At 37.7% G+C, this 21,028-nt stretch overlaps 1 protein-coding gene across 1 annotated transcript in view; it reads left to right on the forward strand.

Moving 5' to 3' along the window:
• The window catches only part of LOC306854840 (chromodomain-helicase-DNA-binding protein 5-like), a gene marked incomplete at its 3' end in the record, with an annotated part of 51,718 nt that overhangs the window by 21,328 nt on the left and 9,362 nt on the right, over positions 1-21,028 (forward strand). Inside the window, 20 exon segments of the mRNA XM_079393088.1 lie at positions 91-222; positions 2,518-2,626; positions 2,751-2,942; positions 3,017-3,217; positions 3,435-3,572; positions 6,279-6,400; positions 6,576-6,749; positions 6,865-7,006; positions 9,137-9,268; positions 9,862-9,979; positions 10,343-10,467; positions 12,818-13,105; positions 13,108-13,130; positions 13,132-13,315; positions 15,213-15,387; positions 15,478-15,564; positions 15,946-16,034; positions 16,127-16,260; positions 19,599-19,743; positions 20,006-20,165. Of these exon segments, the coding sequence (XP_079249214.1) occupies positions 91-222; positions 2,518-2,626; positions 2,751-2,942; positions 3,017-3,217; positions 3,435-3,572; positions 6,279-6,400; positions 6,576-6,749; positions 6,865-7,006; positions 9,137-9,268; positions 9,862-9,979; positions 10,343-10,467; positions 12,818-13,105; positions 13,108-13,130; positions 13,132-13,315; positions 15,213-15,387; positions 15,478-15,564; positions 15,946-16,034; positions 16,127-16,260; positions 19,599-19,743; positions 20,006-20,165 (2,870 nt within the window).

Below are 21,028 nucleotides of genomic sequence, written 5' to 3' on the forward strand. Positions count from 1 at the left end.
GTGCTAATGCTATACTTCAGACAACATACTTTTCATGCAGAAAATTATGATATAATTATATGTTTTAAGACTGTGTTGTGTAAATTTAAGTTTTGATAAGGATGGAGATGTACACTACCTGATTAAGTGGAGAGATTTGCCGTACGATCAGTGCACATGGGAGGCTGATGACTTTGACATCCCAGATTATGACTGCTTTAAACAAGCCTACTGGGACCATAGGTAAGCCACTTAAATTTCAAGTTGTTTTAAATGAGCACAAATACACATTCAGAGCTTTCCATGAAGATGGTATTGAATATCGTAGTGCCTGAAGCATTTCTAAATGCATTTTTTAAATGGTCAGTAAAATGTTTATCATCAGAAAACAAAGAAATTCCAGAATGGGTAATAGGTTTAATGTTTAGCCTAAGTTAAGCTCTCTCTAGTTAGTAGCTAGTTTATGACTAAATGTTGGTTAATAGTAATTAATAAACCTATTTACCAACAATTAAAATTGTTAATTCATTCTCTAAAAAGTGGCCAAGTAGTATTTCATACCATTTTCTAATATATTGAACAGTATTATGAGCAACATTTTATATGTATATATTGTATATGTATTGTAATATTAATTTCGGCATTTATAATAAGCAGGGATTCAAATATTTAATTGTGATTAATCACAACTTAATCGCACATTTTTATCTGTTCTAAATGCATCTTAAATTAATACTTTTCGAATTTTAAATACTCAAATCAACATGGGCATGGACAAATATGGATGCTTTATGCAAATGTGTGTTTATTATTAGTGAAACCATAGTCAACATAGAGCATGAATACTAGACATCTTTCAAAGGTCATAGATGTTTTTCAAAGAACTTGTTCATGTCTATTAGACACATGAAAAAACAACATAGAAATACCAGGTTCCCATTTCTTCTCTTTCTTTGCACTGAGAAATTTACTTACACAAGCCTGTTAAGATGTTCGCACAACAGGGCAGCTCACTTTTGAACATGCAAAATAAACATTTATTATTTATTATTACATTTGTTTGTAATACACATACTGTATTTTGATTCAGCTAAATGCTCAATAAAACAGTTTTCATTGATATCTTTTACTGTTTCTGTTGTCAGACAATGGAATGAATATGAAATAGTGACCGAAACGCGACCCATTAAGACTTCATAGCCAGCTCTCCCTTCCAAGATATTAATCTGCACAAAAATCCTGATTTGTAATCGAGCCGTCGTCTGATGAAATCAGATACACATAAGATAAAGAAAATTGCTGTGCTGTGATTTCGGCTATATTTGCATGTAAATTTAGAGAAGCAACATAATATCTGTTTTAATTGAAAGCGCTGCTCCTCTCAGTCACTCGCTGAACAGAGCAGATGCAGAGAGAGAGAGAGGCATGTGTGCGCTGGGAAAGCAAGATCTTGCGCTCGTGCGGCAGTACTGGCGAGTCTCGGAAACTAAAAAAAAACGTTTGTCCAAGAAGCCACTAGATTTATTTCTAGGTGCTTTTTTGGGAAAAAAAAATATATATATAAGTTGGCAACACTGTGCATCTCCATTTCTCCAGCTACGTTCTAGGCCATGGGTCAAACAGAAAATGCGCACTGCATTAATCACTCGTTAAAAAAATTTGTGGCGTTAAAATTAATTTTGTGTTAATGCGTTATTAATGCGTTAATTTTGACAGCCCTAGTAATTAGATACAACATTTTTTCCCTAAAATTACATTGCAAATATATTTATACTTTTCATCCTAGGTTCATGCTAGCATCCTAATAGTTCTCAAAGTAGAAAAAAAAATATTATAAGCTATTTCTGGAAGTCAATGTTGATATATGAAATCACCAAAACAAACACGCCCCTACTAGTCTCGCCCCTATTTTGATAGCTCCGCCCCACACATGCGTAGCCTACGCAACCCAGGCAACGATTAGTTCTGTGAAACAAAGCAAAACCAATGTTAGACCATGTCTACACCGGACGCAAGCGGCGCGGCAAAATACTATAGAAGTCATTATAATCAGTGATGCTGTGTACACTGGATGCTGCGCGGTTGGGTACGACAAATCCCCGATAGAAAACTGCTGCCGCGTTCTATTTATGACGTGCTGACACAAATTTCAAATGATTTTCAACGGTCACTTTATCGTGTCCAGCGGCGCACCGCGTCCGGTGTAGACACGGTGTTACTCACCTATCGAGAAGAACCAAAGCAACCTCGCCGTCCGATCACAGGCCTTCCACTCCTTGAGTTCTCTCCAGTGCTGGAAAGCTGATCCGATATTGACACGGGTCCTACTTCTTGCCTTATCGTTCCTCAGACGTTTTCCTCTTTTGTTTATTAATCCGCCATCTCTATCTTTCTATTTCTCGAAGTTTGTTTTGGTACTCTGCCCCGACTCAGTTTTCTAAAGCGTTTTTGGAAAATGACATACCCCACCTTTAATAAAGAAATGGGACATAAATTGTGTGAAAAGTGCCATACACTCACTGACTCTAATTTTACCAGGGATCAGGTGCTCGGTGAAAGCCATCACCCCCTGCTGTTCAGAAAGGGAAAGAGACTGAAAGAGGAAGTAAAGAGGAGAGAACCTCCACCAGACACTCCAGTTGTGGATGTGAGTGCAATTGCTATTTTGCTTGATGAATATATGGCTGAATTTAGTTTGCTTTATGATTTTACACTTTTTCAGCTATATTTTCAGTTATCGTTCTCTCCTATGTATGTGTCATTGGTCATAGCCTACCATCAAGTTTGAACAGCAGCCGTGGTACATTGATGACACAGGGGGAACTTTGCACCCATACCAACTGGAAGGCCTGAACTGGTTGCGATTCTCTTGGGCCCAAGGAACCGACACAATCTTGGCTGATGAAATGGGGCTTGGCAAGACTGTGCAGACGATAGTGTTCCTGTACTCACTCTACAAAGAGGTCTGGGCACCAATTGAACTTTCTTTAAAATGCATTTGAGAGGGATCAGACTGTAACTGAGTTGCTTGTTTCAGGGTCACTCCAAAGGGCCGTTTCTGGTCAGTGCGCCACTCTCCACCATCATCAACTGGGAGAGAGAGTTTGAGATGTGGGCTCCGGGTTTCTATGTTGTGACTTACACAGGGGACAAAGACAGCAGGGCTGTCATACGTGAGAATGAATTTACCTTCGAGGACAGCACCATCAAATCAGGTCGCAAGGTTTTCCGCATGAAGGTGAGAGAGTGCTGTGGACTAACCTGATAGACATTTTGATGCCTTATTCAGTGTCCCATTCAAACAGTATTTTTCACCAAAACCAAAGCTCATTTATGTAATTCTTTAACTGATACCTGATTACATATTTCAGTGTCCAAACAATTTAAAAGCATCCTAACTTTTGAAAGGTTTCATTCAGAAGTGCATTATTTCTGATTAGAGTTTCTCATCACAGAAGGACGCAACGATAAAGTTTCATGTCCTGCTGACGTCATATGAACAGATCACCATTGATCAGGCAATACTTGGCTCCATTACCTGGGCCTGTTTGGTTGTGGATGAAGCCCACCGACTGAAGAATAACCAGTCAAAGGTACAGAACTCAAGGAAAAATGTATGACATCATCATATTAAAGGGCACCTATTATGCCCCCTTTTACAAGATGTAATATTGACCTTGGGTGTCAAGGTTTTACAAGATGTAATATTGACCTTGGGTGTCCCCAGAATGTGTCTATGAAGTTTCAGCCCAAAATACCCCACAGATCATTTATTATAACAGCTGGAAATTTTTATTTTTGGGGTGTGTCTAAAAAAAGAGCTGTTTTAGAGTGTATGGCTTTAAATGCAAATGAGCTGCATATTCCCACCCTGTCTCCAGAAGAGGGCGTCGCGTCTACAGCAATAAACAGCTGGTAGAAGCAACATAATTGAAAGCGAGAGAACCAGTGCTCAGCCATACATATGGGAAGTCAAATGCATTGAAAGTGGGATGAAACAGCGCGATGTTACAGAGCTCGTGCCGCGCTGACCTGTCATTGGCGCGGACCAATTGACCGAGACGCGCAACCGCGCTACCGAACGAATCTCGCACTATGAACGGCGCAAACTAATCTCACAAGAGCTGATCAGTTAAAAATACTTAACGAACGCACACAAATACGTTTAAAACGCTAAGCACTATAAGGACATGACATTCACAAAGGAGTCTGGAGTGATACACATATTTAGGTAGATTTTGAGGCGTATTACCTTGCACAATGAAAGCAACCTACAGTGTCCTCAGCAGCTCAGATGTTGGGAGAAAATGAAGACTCTTATGTTCAGTCTTACATCCAAACACAGAGCACCAGGATTGCTAGCAAGACATTGTTGGCGTTACAGCTGCTCGAGCACGGAGAAATGAAGGACAGTGTAACCGCTGAGGGCGGAAACTATAGCAATGAAGGGCTGTCAATCAGCCGCTGTGACCCGGCCCTCTAAAATGTGACGTCACACTGCGTTGAGAATCAAAACGGCAAGCCTAGTGAGACTGATTTGGTTTAAAGGGGATTAAAAAATGAGGAGTGGGTGGATTTTTATCATTGTAGAGTGGTTGTGTTCACACACTGCCAACACACATTTATGTCCAAACACCATGTAAAAGTGGATTTTGCATATTAGGTGCCCGTTAATAACAATTATGAAGTGTTAAAAAAATAAAATAAATCTATATAATAATATAAAATTATATATATATATCTATAGATCATGTTCCATGAATATATTTTGTATATTTCCTACTGTAAATATATCAAAACTTTAAAGGTGATTTTCTCAATATTTAGATTTTTTTGCACCCTCAGAATCCAGATTCATAATAGTTGTATCTCATCCAGATATTGTCCTATCCTAACAAACCATACATCAATGGAAAGCTTTATTTATGTATTCAGATGATGGAAAAATCTAAATTTAAAAAAATTAATCCTTAAGACTGGTTTTGTGGTCCAGGGTCACATATACAGTGTTTTATATTTATATATATATATATATATATATATATATATATATATATATATAATTACTCCCTAAAGATAATTTAAAGTGATTGTTGTGTAAGTCATCAAACAGACATTACAAAAAGTAGCTTCAGCAAGAAATATTTTGTTTGATAAAATTTATTACATTTTAATTTATTAAATTTATTACATTACTCTTTTGGAGCATGAGGGTGAGTAAATGATGACTCAATTGTCATTTTTGAGTGGGTGAACTATACCTTTAATAATTAATTTTATTATTACTATGGAAATATGAAATTATTTCCTTAATTAAATGATACTCTAAATAATAAACTAAAATTGTCAGTAGGTGGTGGTAAATGTCTTAATGATTAAGTCATCGAGTCATTTATTCATTCATTTGATTCGTTCAAATGGCTGATTCATTCAGGAGTGAAGTAAATGGTTCTTTATGAATGGTCCATTGAATCATTAGGCTTGTTCGACATGAAGCGGATCATCATCATCAGACCGATCAGTGTGTGATCAGTTTGTTCAAAACGTGCATTAAGAAATGAAATGCCGCTGTGTGTTGCTCGGAGACTAACAGTTTAGCTTTATATTTTCGTTGGCAAAATTGAGCAAAACAGACAACACTGTGTCTAAAATAACAATATTAACTTCTTACTTTCTGAACTGTTAGATAAGATCATTATCACATTTGCACTTGTGTGATATTGCACTTAGCCTATTGTTCGTGTGATATTGCTTAACTATAAATATGAGACAAAAACTCAAACAGGGGCATTTTTGCCCCATATCTTGAATTTTAGGAACATTCTAACTCCGTTCTCTAGGCTCCATCATGCAGTGAGTTTTTGCCCTGCCTCATATTTGTCATCAATCAACTGTATGAAAAGTCAGATGACCCACATAGGTCTGGGGTGGTGCAAGTGCGTTAAATGCATTAATAATTTTTAACGCGTTATTTTTCACCATAATTAATTAATCGACACGTTAAATTACTAGCCCTAATTTTTATATATATTATGTTTGTTTTGAGGTACATTGTTCAAAATAATAACATAAGAAATTTAGATATAGGAATTTGGGGAAATTGAATGAAATGTAAGGAAAATTGAAAAATTTAACATTTTAGTGAAATGAAAACAGATATTTTTTATTGTTTCAGACTTTTGACCCCACTTTATATTGTAATATTATTATTAATATAATAGAAATGTCATGGTTACTTAATAGATTTAATAAATAAGTTTATTAAATCTATACTTAATAATCAATAAATCAATGCTCAGTTTTTCAGAATTCTGAACGGCTACAAAATCTACTATAAACTGCTCCTGACTGGAACCCCTTTGCAGAACAATCTCGAAGAGCTTTTTCACCTGCTCAACTTTCTCACCCCGGAGCGCTTCAAGTAAGATTGCAGACTGCATGATTCACCTGGTGATTCATACTGTAGATCCGCTCGTAAAATAATGATCCCCTGCAGAGCGATTGCAGGGTTTAGATTGGAACATGTTTTTCATATGATTTGATGGAAGTGAATTCTATCTCCTCTTATATCCAAATGAAAATGTTGTTGTACGCAGTAACCTGGAGGGCTTTCTGGAGGAGTTTGCGGACATCTCGAAAGAGGACCAGATTAAGAAACTACACGACCTGCTGGGGCCACACATGCTCAGGAGACTGAAGGCAGATGTGTTTAAGAACATGCCGGCAAAAACTGAGCTTATAGTGCGAGTAGAGCTCAGCCCAATGCAGAAGTCAGTCCTAAATTCTCTGTTCCTAATGCTAAATTACTGAATAAACATCAATTTATTATCACTATTTCATGGTTTCCCATGCAAGATAATTTCATGTTTTTTTTATCTTTCACAGGAAATACTACAAGTTCATTTTAACACGTAACTTTGAGGCATTGAATTCCAAGGGAGGAGGGAACCAGGTGTCTCTTCTTAACATCATGATGGACTTGAAGAAATGCTGTAACCATCCCTACCTGTTTCCAGTGGCTGCAGTGGTGAGGAGGGGAGGGGAGGAGAAAATGTGGAGGGCAGGCCCACAGTTTATATCACTGCAGTGGTTTATTGTTAGCACATGTAATGGAAATACATTTTCTGTTTTATAAGATCTATTTAAAGACTTTTTATTGAGTGTATTGTTTCTTATGTCTGCTGTGAATTTGATGCATAATACCGGCCTTATCTTACATTCTCATGTTCAAGGACAAAAAGTTCTGTGGTTTTGAAGTTGTTTACTCTTAGAAATTGCCTGCTGACTATTAATAATGTTTGCTAAGGCAAGCACCACTTTTACTGTTGCTTATACTTGAAGTTAAGGGTTTTTCAAAATTATAGATGTGATTGAGACCCCAAATGAAGTGGCTTAAAGAGATGTGCTTTCCTGCATTAATATAATTCACTTGGTGGATTATAAAACAATCTCATACTTACACTGGAGGGACATGAGCCATATCTAGGAACCAGAATATCATAGACACTGAGGTCTTCTTGTTTTCTGAGATGATTTAACGGTTGCTGCAGATGGTGTCTTGTAACAAAACATAAAATTGGAAGTAAACTACCATTCAAAAGTTTGCTTATTATACTGATGAAAAGTGACAGTTACAAAAGATTTCTATTTCAAATAAATTCTGTTCATTTAGATCTTCTATTCATCAAAGAAAATCACAAAAATATAAAGCATCACAGCTATTTTACAAAAGCACCAGATAAGCATATTAGAATTATTTCTGAAGGATTATGTGAAAACTGTAATTTAGAATTATATGATTAATATTTCACAATATTACTGTCTCCTGTGCTTTTGATCAAATAAATGCAGCCTTGGTGAGTATCATAAAAATAATTTTAAAACCCCCAAATTTTGAACTGTCTATAATATAGTCAATAAAACAACTTGAATATTTAATTAAAGGTGCCATAGAATGGAAAATTGTATTTACCTCGGCATAGTTAAATAATAACAGTTCTGTACATGGAAATGACATACCGTGAGCCTCAAACACCATAGTTTCCTCTTTCTTATGTAAATATCGTGAATAAAAAAGACCACTGAAAAACAGGCGAATCAGAACATAACACCAACTGTGATGTAACAGTCTGGATCACTACGCCCCCAGCATTTGCATAAACCCGCCCTTGTACGAGGCCAGCTGCCAGCCGAACCTACATAGCCGAATCATCAGAAGTTCTGCAGGTATTGTAAATAAACAAGCGCAGACAACAGCGAAAATGGCAGACCATGGAAATAAATGTTATGTTCCAGGCTGTGCAGGGGATGCGATGTGCAGGGATGGGTTGGTGTCTGTATTCTGTATTCACGGAAAAAAAGTAAATAACGCGTTCTTCTAAAATAACTCGAGCCACTAAAGGGACATGGTTAGCTCCTTGCTAGCGGTAGCCTGTTACACTGCAGTACATAAGATTTCACTTACCACATAAACAGAGTAAGGAGAGATGAGGTTGATGGAGAATGATTTACAGATCCTGAGCACCACTGACAAGCATCTGATCTTGTAATGTGTGGTAAGTACTGTCGCTCCATAGTATAAACAGAGTTCATGCGGTCGCGAATCTTGAAAGCGAAAGTGAAACTATAACGTGATCGACCGATCGTACAAAAGCAGTTTCAATACCCCGCATATTAATAGCAGCTCCCTAATGTCCGTATTTTATATACAGTATAATTACCGGACGATATAATTCCGAGAGAAAGTATTGAAATATATATTTTCCTCCCTGTGTTTCCTTGTTGCTGTGAGCTACTGAAATCCGCACTGTGAAATAGCCAATCAGAGCAGAGCTCAACATTGAGCAGCACTGTGAAACAGCCAATCAGAGCAGAGCTCAGCATTGAGCAGCACTGTGAAACAGCCAATCAGAGCAGAGCTCATTATTATTCATTACCCTGCCAAATAAGCCAATAACAGACCGTTTCATTCTAGGGAGAAATCCTAGGGTTGTAAATGGACATGTAAAATCGTTTCTGGAGATTTTTTTGCCCTTACCTAAGCCACATAGCCTCTATGTAGATATCAGAGAACAATTTAAAATATTGTATCAATGCATTCTATGGCACCTTTAACATTTGTCAAGTCTTTTGTATGTTTTCATTTTTATGTATACAGGAAGCTCCAGTCTTACCCAATGGTTCTTATGATGGCAACCTCCTGGTGAAATCCTCAGGAAAACTCACCTTGCTTCAGAAGATGCTTAAAAAACTGAAAGATGAAGGGCACAGGGTTCTCATCTTCTCTCAGGTATAGTGTATGGTACTTATTCTCTCTTTTAGAGCTTAGAATGCCCTGTGAATAACAACAAAAAAACTTAAATATGTGGCGGTCTTGCCTTTATTTCAGTGGAAGATTAATTAGATGGTAAACTGTGAATAGAAAATAAGAGCAGAGCTCATTCATCTTTTAAATGGAGTTGACAAATGCAAAGGCGGGGCCTATATTTATCTCCGCTTTATTGTTTAGTCCTTAGACTATTTTCCCTCCCATTTTAAATTGCCTGTGGAATCACTGCATCCATTAATTTGATGAATGGCACAGGTAAAGTGAGGACATTGATGAGGACATTTTGCCACCCTTTCATTTCCCAAGTGCTTGAAAATAAACATACATATTAATGTTATGGCATGTTGTATGTGTAAGTCCTTTAAACTTCATTAAAGAGTGAGCTGTGTTTCTGTCCCCTCATGTTGTTTTATTTCGCATAGATGAAATTAAGTATGAGCTGGCAAGCAGAGTTTGCTTAACATTGTGTTTAATGCTGCCATTTTTCCCTTTGTTGGATATCTCTGTTATCCTCATGTTTGTGTCTTATCCTACACTGTTGATCCCTCTCTCAGATGACAAAGATGCTAGATCTGCTAGAGGACTTCCTGGAGTTTGAGGGGTATAAATACGAGCGTATTGATGGGGGCATCACAGGGGGGCTGCGACAGGAGGCCATCGATCGCTTTAACGGTGAGGATGCCAGCAGTGAAGCTGCAGTGATGTCAAGTCAAGTGAAGTCAAGTCACCTTTATTTATATAGCGCTTTTAACACTGAAGATTGTGTCAAAGCAGCTTTACAGTATCAAATAGGAAAATAGTGTGTCGGTAATGCAAAAGGACAATAGTAAACACTCCATTTTCAGTTAAAGGCAGTTCACCATTGAATTCAGTAATGTCATCATCCAGCTCAGTTCAGTTCTAATATTATTTGTGCAATCAAGTCGACGATATCTCTGGAAATTAAGTGTCCCCAACTAAGCAAGCCAGAGGCAACAGCGGCAAGGTAGTGGATACTAACGCATTCATACTGACTGTCTGTCACCCTGTGTGCAGCACCCGGGGCTCAGCAGTTCTGTTTTCTGCTGTCAACACGTGCTGGAGGATTGGGTATCAATCTGGCAACCGCAGACACAGTGATCATATATGACTCTGACTGGAACCCACACAATGATATTCAGGTAATGCAAACACCAGTGCTGGAGAAGCTACTTTGAATGGTGACTTAAAATTTTAAGTAGTTAAAGTACTCTTTTAAAAAGTATTTAGTTGGACTACAAGCTACTAACAAAAAATAATATACCTAGAAAAAAAAGTTATATATTTAAAATAAATTATTGTTTATAAGTTATACATTTATAAATTATAAGTATAGTTCAGAACATATTTACTAACATATCGCTCGAGACTTACTGATAAAACCTTTTTTTTAGTACTAGTGCACAACGCACTATTCTTAATATAAAGTCTAAAATGTGTTTTAATGTCACTATATTTGATGAGGACTGTATGATCTTTGAATAATAACGGTCTTTAAATGCAATATATTTAAAGTGTACCTAAAGTATACTTGCAATAGTTCCACTTTAACACAATCAAATATACTTCAGTGTATCTTTAGTTGGACCTCGGCACTACTTGTACCGTAAGTGCATTAAGTACAAAATTAGCTGTTCCAATTTAGCAGACTTTAGGTATACCAATTTAGTATACCAAAAGTGCAATTGCTGGGTATTTTTATTAAGTACATGAATATGTAGACGTATTTGTAGTATACAACCCGAATTCCGGAAATGTTGGGACATTTTTAAAATTTGAATAAAATGAAAACTAAAAGTCTTTCAAATCACATGAACCAATATTTTATCCACAATAGAACAAATGGAATATAACAAATGTTTAAACAGAAATTTTACACTTTTATCCACTAAGTGAGCTCATTTCAAATTTGATGCCTGCTACAGGTTCAGCTGGGAGAACATCTAGCAACTAATTAAGTTAATTGACATCAGGTCTGTAACATGATTAGCTATTAAAGGGATGTCTTAGAGAGACAGAGTCCCTCAGAATTAAAGATGGACAGAGGCTCTCCAATCTGTGAAAGAGTGTGTAAAAAGATTGTGGAATACTTTAAAAACAACGCTCCTCGATGTCAAATTGCAAAGGCTTTGCAAATCTCATCATCTACAGTGCATAACATCATCAAAAGATTCAGAGAAACTGGAGAAATCTCTGTGTGGAAGGGACAAGGCCGAAGACCTTTGTTGGATGCCCGTGGTCTTCGGTCCCTCAGACGACACTGCATCACTCATCGGCATGATTCTGTCATTGATATTACTAAATGGGCCCAGGAATACTTCCAGAAACTACTTTCAGTAAACACAATCTGCCGTGCCATCTGCAGATGCCAACTAAAGCGCTATAATGCAAAAAGGAAGCCATATGTGAACATGGTCCACCATCGTGTCCTGTGGGCCAAGGGTCATTTAAAATAGACTGTTTCAAAGTGGAGGTGTTCTATGGCCAGACGAGTCCAAATTTGACATTCTTGTTGGAAATCACGGACGCCGTGTCCTCTGGGCTAAAGAAGAGGGAGACCTTCCAGCGTGTTATTAGCGTTCAGTTCAAAAGCCAGCATCTCATATGGGGGTGCATAAGTGCATATGGTATGGGCAGCTTGCATGTTTTGGAAGGCACTATGAATGCTGAAAGGTATATAAAGGTTTTAGAGCAACATATGCTCCCCTCCAGATGACGTCTATTTCAGGGAAGACCTTGTGTATTTCAGCAGGACAATGCAAAACCACATAATGCAGCTATTACAACAGCACAGCTTCGTAGTAGAAGAGTCCGGGTGCTGAATTGGCCTGCAGTCCAGATCTTTCACCTATAGAGAACATTTGGCGCATCATTAAACAAAAAATCCGTCAAAGACCAGGAACTCTTCAGCAGCTGGAAACCTAGATCAGGCAAGAATGGGACCAAATTCCAACATCAAAACTCCAGAAACGCATAACCTCGATTCCCAGATGTCTTCAAACTGTTTTGAAAAGAAGAGGAGTTGCTACACCGTGGTAAACATGCCTCCATCCTAACTATTTTGAATCCTGTAGCAGACATCAAATTTGAAATGAGCTAATTTTGTGCAAAAAATTGTAAATTGTAAAACATTTGATATGTTATCTATGTTCTATTGTGAATAAAATATTGGCTCATGTGATTTAAAATTCTTTTAGTTTTCATTTTATAAAAAAATAAAATAAAAAATACATCCCAACATTTCTGGAATTCATTAAATAAATGTATTTCAAATCCATTTTAGTATGTTTATTTTTCCATAGGGTGAAGCTGTTTAAAGTGAAGCATATATGTATGTGTGTGTGATACATTGTGTTAAAGATAGACATTATATTACAAACTACGTGGCTGTTTTTATCTATAGCTCTCTATTATTTAATCATTGATTTTATTTTCCTTGCTGTGTTCTTCTTTCACTTTCTCTTCATCTGTCTTTTCTCTCTGTCCTTGCAGGCATTTAGCAGGGCACATCGTATCGGGCAAAATAAAAAGGTGATGATCTATCGCTTTGTAACTCGGGCATCCGTAGAGGAGCGTATTACCCAGGTAGCCAAGCGAAAGATGATGCTAACCCATCTGGTGGTGCGTCCCGGCTTGGGCTCTAAGACGGGCTCCATGTCCAAACAGGAACTAGACGACATCCTCAAGTTTGGCACTGAGGAGCTTTTTAAAGATGATGTGGAAGCCGCCAGAACGATGGGTGAGCTGAAGTGGTTTAAGATAAACATTTTGACACTTTGTGGATTCCAGTAGCTCATGTCCTAAATCTCTTCAGCTGGAGATAATAAAGAAGGAGAGGAGGGCAGTGTGATCCACTACGATGATAACGCCATTTCCAAACTGCTGGACCGTAGCCAGGATGCCACCGAAGACACAGAGATCCAGAACATGAACGAGTACCTGAGCTCATTCAAGGTGGCTCAGTATGTTGTGAGAGAGGAGGATGGAGAGGTGAGATACATATGCTTTACTGTCTATTCCTCATACCTTTTTCTATTAAACAAGGGATCAAAGATGAATGCTAGTCAATCCTTTCAAAATTAATACCTTAGACTACCTTTCCTTTCACTCTTCTATGCTCAAGAAGGCATAGCTGGGCAAGTTTCAGCTTTTTCACAAAAGCTTCTTGGACTGTTGTTTGTTAATGGAGTTAGTATTGTGTTTAGGGGCAGCATCACTATGGCTTTGTTCAGGCAGGCAATCAGATTGTTGTCTGAAATGACAAAAAACTTCTGATGCAATGTTTAACCTGTTTTTTTTTTGTTGTTGTTTTTGTTTTTCATCAAAATTTGACCTGATGCGTACACTACCATTCAAAATTTTGGGGTCTGTACAATTTTTGTTTGTAAGACATTAATACTATGTAAGGATGCATTAAATTGATCAAAATTGGCAGTAAATATATTTATAATGTTGTAGAAGATTTATATTTATATTGAACTTTCTGTCCATAAAGTGTGCTGGAAAAAAATTACCACATTAAGCAGCACAACTGTTTTCAACTTTGATTATAAGAAGAAATGTTTCTTGTTCAGCAAATCAGCATACCACTTTGTGGGGCAGTTGTGGTCTAATGGTAGAGAGTCGGCTTGTAACCCAAAAGGTTGTGGGTTCGAGTCTCAGGTCTGGCAGGGATTGTAGGTGGGAGGAGTGAATGTCCAGCGCTCTCTCCACCCTCAGTACCACGATTGAGGTGAGACCCTTGAGCAATGCACCGGACCCCCAACTGCTCCCAGGCTCCACAGCATTAGCTGCCCACTGCTCTGTGTGTGTGTGCACGTGTGTGCGCAGCACTTGGATGGGTGACATTCCGAGTATGGGTCACTATACTTGGCCACAAGTCACCTCCTTTCCTTTTCCGTTCTATATAAGAATAATTTCTGAAGGATCAAGTGACACTGAAGACTGAAGATGCTGAAAATTCCACTTTGCCATCACAGGAATAAATTACATTTTAAATAGATAAAAATGTTAAGTTGTAATAATATTACACAATTTTACTGTATTTTTGTGTATTTTATCAAATAAATATAACCTATATTTTCAAAAACATTTAAAAATCTTATTGACCCAAAATTTTGAGCGTTATGTAATGTCTTACAAAGTACACAACATTTGGAGCTTTGTTCGAATGTGTTCATTTTCACTCTCTTGTTCTTTTTTGTGACATTCACTATGTGAGTGAGTGTCAGCGGTTTTGTACATGAATGTGTAAAATGTCACTTGTTCTCTTATGCGCCTGAAGGGAGGTGTCATTATAAACATGGGCAAAAGGAAAATTTCCAGTTTTCCATCCTCATTTCACACTGACATTTCACACTGACATGATGAGACATGTATGAGAAAATCTCCAGGGATTGTGCTGATGCAAACATCTTTACTATAACAATCCATGTAGATGCACAGCTGTCAGAACAAACAAATTCAGATTTTAGCAATAGCAGATTGACATTAATTGACATTAAGTCCAAAAGGTCAAATTTTGAAGATTTTGTATGCATAGTATGCTTTGAAGTACCTTGGAATACCATGGTATATGCATATTGTAATCATTTAGTATAATATCAGTGTACTGTGAATCATCTGATACCATCACTGTACCATTGTACCACCACAGTCCTTTTTGTAAGGTATCTGTCTGTGTTGGAACAAAACCCTGCATTATAAAGGAAAAGCTCCATCCAACTTCATAAAGTGAATAGATAATTGCAAAAAATAATTATATTATCTCATATACAAATCCCAGATGTTTAGAATTATTGTTAATTTACAATAAATTTAATGAGATTAATTGAAGTCAATAATAGGCCCGTGATATATAATCTGCATTGTGTGTGTGTTCTCGCAGGAAGAGGTCCAGAGGGAGATTATTAAGCAGGAAGAGAACGTTGATCCAGACTACTGGGAGAAGCTCTTGAGGCACCATTATGAGCAGCAGCAGGAGGATTTGGCCCGGAACCTGGGCAAAGGGAAACGCATCCGCAAACAGGTCAACTATAATGATGCCTCTCAGGAGGACCAAGGTACCCAAACACAAATGCTGACTGTGCTATAAAGCAGCATAGAACTTTGCATATGAGTTTACAAACATTCCATCTCAATTCTGTTCTCAGAGTGGCGGGATGATCTTTCAGATAATCAATCTGAGTACTCCGTTGGGTCTGAGGATGAGGATGAAGATTTTGAGGAACGTCCTGAAGGTAGGCATCATTATATATGTATAAACACACATGCACTCTAATGTTTAAAACTTTGGGGTCAGTATGATTTTTATTCTCTGAAAGAAATATATACTTATATTCAGCAAGGATGCATTAAATATTAAAATATATCAATTAAAAATAAAGAAATGTTTCTTGAGCAATAAATCAGCAATATTAGAATGATTTCTGAAGGATCACGTGACACTGAAGACTGGAGCAATGACTAAAACTAAAATGGACCACAGTTATTTTAAATTTAGTTCACATAATATTTCACATTTTTATAAATTAAGAGTAGCCTTGATGAGCATAAGAGACTTCTTTCAAAAACATAAAAAAATCTTACTGACTTTCATTGCACTTGGTACACACCTCCAGGAGGACGCAGACAATCTCGCAGGCAGTTGAAGAGCGATCGGGACAAACCATTGCCACCATTGCTGGCTAGAGTTAGTGGAAACATAGAGGTAAATCTTCTTACAATATTGTGAAAAGAGAGAGTTTGTGCATAATTCCTTGCTTTAGGTGAAGCTTTGGCTATTTACCTTTGGGATTTCAGGTTTTGGGATTTAACGCCCGGCAGCGGAAAGCCTTCCTGAATGCGATTATGCGCTGGGGTATGCCCCCACAAGATGCCTTCAACTCTCACTGGCTGGTCCGTGACCTGAGAGGAAAAAGTGAGAAGGAGTTCAGGTATGTGTGTTTCTCTGTTATAGTTTGTGTGTGTGTGTATATATATATATATATATATATATATATATATATATAGGGTGTGATTTGTGAAAAAAGCAGAGGGGAGTTGCTTTTGAAAACTTTTTTCTCTCTCCATAGGTTGAAGGGAAGGGGGCTTTAGCCAAAGTAAAATAATGTTTGTTTAATCTGTTAATAACGCACATCATAAACCCGTCTTTTTAGGCAGACTGTGTAGGCTACCCAGTCAACAATTTGATCTCACAGTGATCTCACCATGATCTCCCAGGATACTCATGATGTGGTCACAATGTGAGGTAACAGTGAGCTAAAAGTGTAATCTCACAGCGCCCTCAGTGTGAGCTCATACTATGGTCACAATGCAAGGTCAAAGTGTACTCATTGCACAGAGACTAGATACCCAGCATGAATTGCAGCATGAAGCTTTTGATTGTCACCATTGTTGAGATTCATACACCGATTCTAGTCAATCTCTCTCTATGTTTTTAAATGACACCGTAGTTCAAAATGTTTGTGACTGATCATGCTTTTAAAATCCTTCATAAATGATTACACTGCTTGATCCAATACTGTATAATCAAAGAGCTGTTACAATTAAAAAGTTTAGATTAATAACATAATCATAATCTAGGTGATGATTTTGTTATCATCAGCTACAACAAACCAATATCACCTGGTTGCAATCTCTTTTTGGTATTAAGTCAAGGGTCAAGAGCCCAACTAAAGCAAACACTAATTACTTTGATGGTAACATCAAACAAAACAATAAAACATCTAATTCTCAATAAGCGCTTTTGTAGATGTCAGAAATAAAGTCAGTCTGGTTAGTAATGAGTGGAGCTGGTGATGCTGTTTGTGGAGTTGTTTAATCATTCTCTGCTGAGATAATGAGAGATTTAATGTCTTCTTTTATTTCAGTTGATTTCATCTAAGGCTGTGTCTGGAAGTCAGTTGTATGTTTGGAGAAGTTTCTTATAATATAAATCTGTTAGCTGGGCTGCACTCATGAGCTCATCATGTGAGAGCACTGTGAAATCACTGTGATAGTGTTGAGAAACAGGAAGTAGAATATACCCAGTGACCAATATTTGAAATTCCTCCTCTCAACCTGCTCAACATTTTGAATTCACAATGAGCTCCCATATTACTCACACTGTATCACCGTATGAGAATGGTGTGATGTCCCTGTGATCATCACGTGATCTCACGTGTTGACTAGGTACCATATGGGTGTGATGTCATGAAATGTTTTTAATACGACGGAAACTGTATTTAACGTGATCACAATCTATTAAAAACATTGTAAGTTAGGCCTATTATTTGTAATTATTTCATTTCCACTGTTAGTCAAGCAACAAATAAATTATATAGAGAAAGCGAGCACAGAACATAGTAGCTATCAACGGTGCTTTTTGAAACTCAGAATCAGTTAAACCATTGAGTCGCAAAATGATTCACTGTTTCTAAGCACTCCAATCGGATCGTGTATCGCGAATCATTTGATTCAGAAGTACCTCGGAGCGAGATCGCGGGATAAAAAAAAATCAGCAGAGGCAGGGATGCATAAATCAGAGGGGGGAAATCCCTATATATATATATATATATACAGTATCTCACAGAAGTGAGTACACCCCTCACATTTTTGTAAATATTTTATTATATCTTTTCATCTGACAACCCTGAAGAAATGAGACTTTGCTACAATGTAAAGTAGTGAGTGTACAGCTTGTATAACAGTGTAAATTTGCTGTCCCCTCAAAATAACTCAACACACAGCTATTAATGTCTAAACCGCTGGCCACAAAAGTGAGTACACCCCTAAGTGAAAATGTCCAAATTGGGCCAATTAGCCATTTTCTCTCCCCGGTGTCATGTGCCTCGTTAGTGTTACAAGGTCCCAGGTGTAAATGGGGAGCAGGTGTGTTAAATTTGGTTTTATCGCTCTCACTCTCTCATACTGGTCACTGGAAGTTCAACATGGCACCTCATGGCAAAGAATTCTCTGAGGATCTGAAAAAAAGAATTGTTGCTCTACATAAAGATGGTGTAGGCTATAAGAAGATTGCCAAGACCCTGAAACTGAGCTGCAGCACGGTGGCCAAGACCATACAGCGGTTTAACAGGACTCAGAACAGGCCTCTTCATTTTCGAACCAAAGAGGTTGATTGCACGTGCTCAGCGTCATATCCAGAGGTTGTGTTTGGGAAATAGACGTATGAGTGCTGCCAGTATTGCTGCAGAGGTTGAAGGGGTGGGGGGTCAGCCTGTCAGTGCATGGAGACACGGGATGCTATTCGCTCTGTTGTGGAGAATATTCCCAGCATTTGCCAACTAAAGCCCGAACAAGAAGAATGTTTGATTCACATTTTGAATGGAGGTGATGTTGTGGCCCTACTCCCGACAGGTTTTGGGAAAAGTTTAATTTATCAACTGTTACCGATTGTCAGCGAGAAACTGAGGCCAAAGTCCGGCAAGGCGATAATTGTGATTGTGTCCCCCTTGGTTGCTCTCATGGACGATCAGGTTAAGGAGGCAGCAAACCTCGGTCTGTGTGCAATGATCGATGATCGAGAAATCATGGAGGGGAATTTCAGATTTACTTCACATAATCTGCAAAAGTCGTTTACAGCCATCTTCACTCTGGTATTTCGCTCGAAGGTTTTGTTTTCGCCGCATACCTGAGTTTACAGCGGAAGTTCAAGGCGGCTGAGCCGGCGCATAACATACGTCATAACCAAACGCTATGTGACTGGCTTAAGGGTACACCAATGATTTTAAACTTCAGACAAGCCCCCCCACGAGAAAGTAAACGCTTGTCAATTATGCCCTTCCAGACTGTCTACGAAGCAAAGCGAAGTAGCAGAGTTTGGTATTACCAGGCTATGCCGCGACCACTGCCTTGCTAAAGAAGCTGAGGGTAAAGGTGATGGACTGGCCAAGCATGTCTCCAGACCTAAACCCTATTGAGCATCTCCATGCCCAAGAGGGTTAAGGCAGTGCTGTAAAATACTGGTGGACACACAAAATATTGACACTTTGGGCCCAATTGGGACATTTTCACTTAGGGGTGTACTCACTTTTGTGGCCAGCGGTTTAGACATTAATAGCTGTGTGTTGAGTTATTTTGAGAGGACAGAAAATTTACACTGTTATACAAGCTGTACACTCACTACTTTACATTGTAGCAAAGTGTCATTTCTTCAGTGTTGTCACATGAAAAGATATAATAAAATATTTAAAAAAATGTGAAGGGTGTACTCACTTCTGTGAGATACTGTATATTATACATTTTCATTTATTGGTCTTTGTGTGTTTTTCAGGGCTTATGTATCTTTGTTCATGAGGCACCTGTGTGAGCCAGGGCCAGATGGAGCAGAGACATTTGCAGATGGAGTCCCAAGGGAAGGCCTATCCCGCCAACATGTTCTCACCCGGATCGGTGTAATGTCTCTGGTCCGCAAGAAGGTGATAAACTACTTACTGCATTTTATGTGCACTGGTTTTTAACTTGATGGATATAAATATCTAATTTAACGTTGATTCATTTATTTATGATTAATTAAAATTATGTACTTTAATATTCTATGGCATTATGTACTTAATTGAGTATTTAAACTTATTTTGTATAAAATAATATATATATATATATATAAAATAATAAAATAGCAGCTTAAATTTGATTAAATTTGACACAAAACACTACCGAAATTTGAATGTGTGTATATAGGTTCAGGAGTTTGAGCATGTGAATGGGAAGTTTAGTACACCAGATTTGATTCCTGTGGGATTGGAGCTGAAAAAACTTACTGAAAGTGTCTCATCGGACCCCAATACGCCTGTTCCTGCCAGTCCGGTTCCGACTCAACCCAGCACACCTGTTCCTTCAGGTGTGTGAAAGTGTGCACTGGTTTGGGTGGTTTATGAGGACACAAAGTTTTATAATGACATGGGTGTGACAGAGGTATTACAATGTGAAGGTGGTTTAAGAGGACACTGCCTATGTCCCTGTACTGTAATTCAAAAGGCTTAGAAAATAATAAATGGTGTTTTGCTTTTTGTTTTTTTGAAAATCTAAACATGCACAAAGTTTTCTGTAAAGAGTAGGTTCAGGTGAAGGGTTGGTGTAAGGCGATAGAAAATACAGTTTGTATAACAACTATTACGCCTATGGAGAGTCCCGTAAACCACCAATACCAACATGTGTATGTGTGTGTGTGTTAGGACTGGATAAAAATATCAATTTCTAATTTTTAATCGATTCTCATTTTTACAAAACAATATTGATTCTTAAATCCCCAAAATTGACTAATCAAGCCAGTTTTCAATTAATGAACGGAACATTGCGTGCCTCCCATCCAATAAATCGCAGTAAGCTTTGTTTTGCCACTTTTTATATGAGACAAAGCCTCAGATTTCAAATTCTGTCATTTTGTTTTACAGTGTTCAAACAATAAAATCTGTCACTCAATCGGTGTTTCAACCGCTGAAAGAAGTCAATGTAACAGCTTGTAAACAATAGAATGTATCGTAACGTCACATTTACCACATTTGACTGAATATATGCACCATATGACATACTCATTATAATTTTTACTGTTTTTCAATATTTATTCAATAAATTTGTCAAGTTATATATGACAGCCATCATTTAAATGTTTATATTTCAAAAAACAAATTGGAGTAGAAATATAATTATGTAATTGTAAAGTTAGTATTAAAACCTGTCTCATGTATATTTTACAGCATTAGT

Source organism: Barbus barbus, assembly GCF_936440315.1.
Source record: "Barbus barbus genome assembly, chromosome: 35".
NCBI lineage: Eukaryota > Metazoa > Chordata > Actinopteri > Cypriniformes > Cyprinidae > Barbus > Barbus barbus.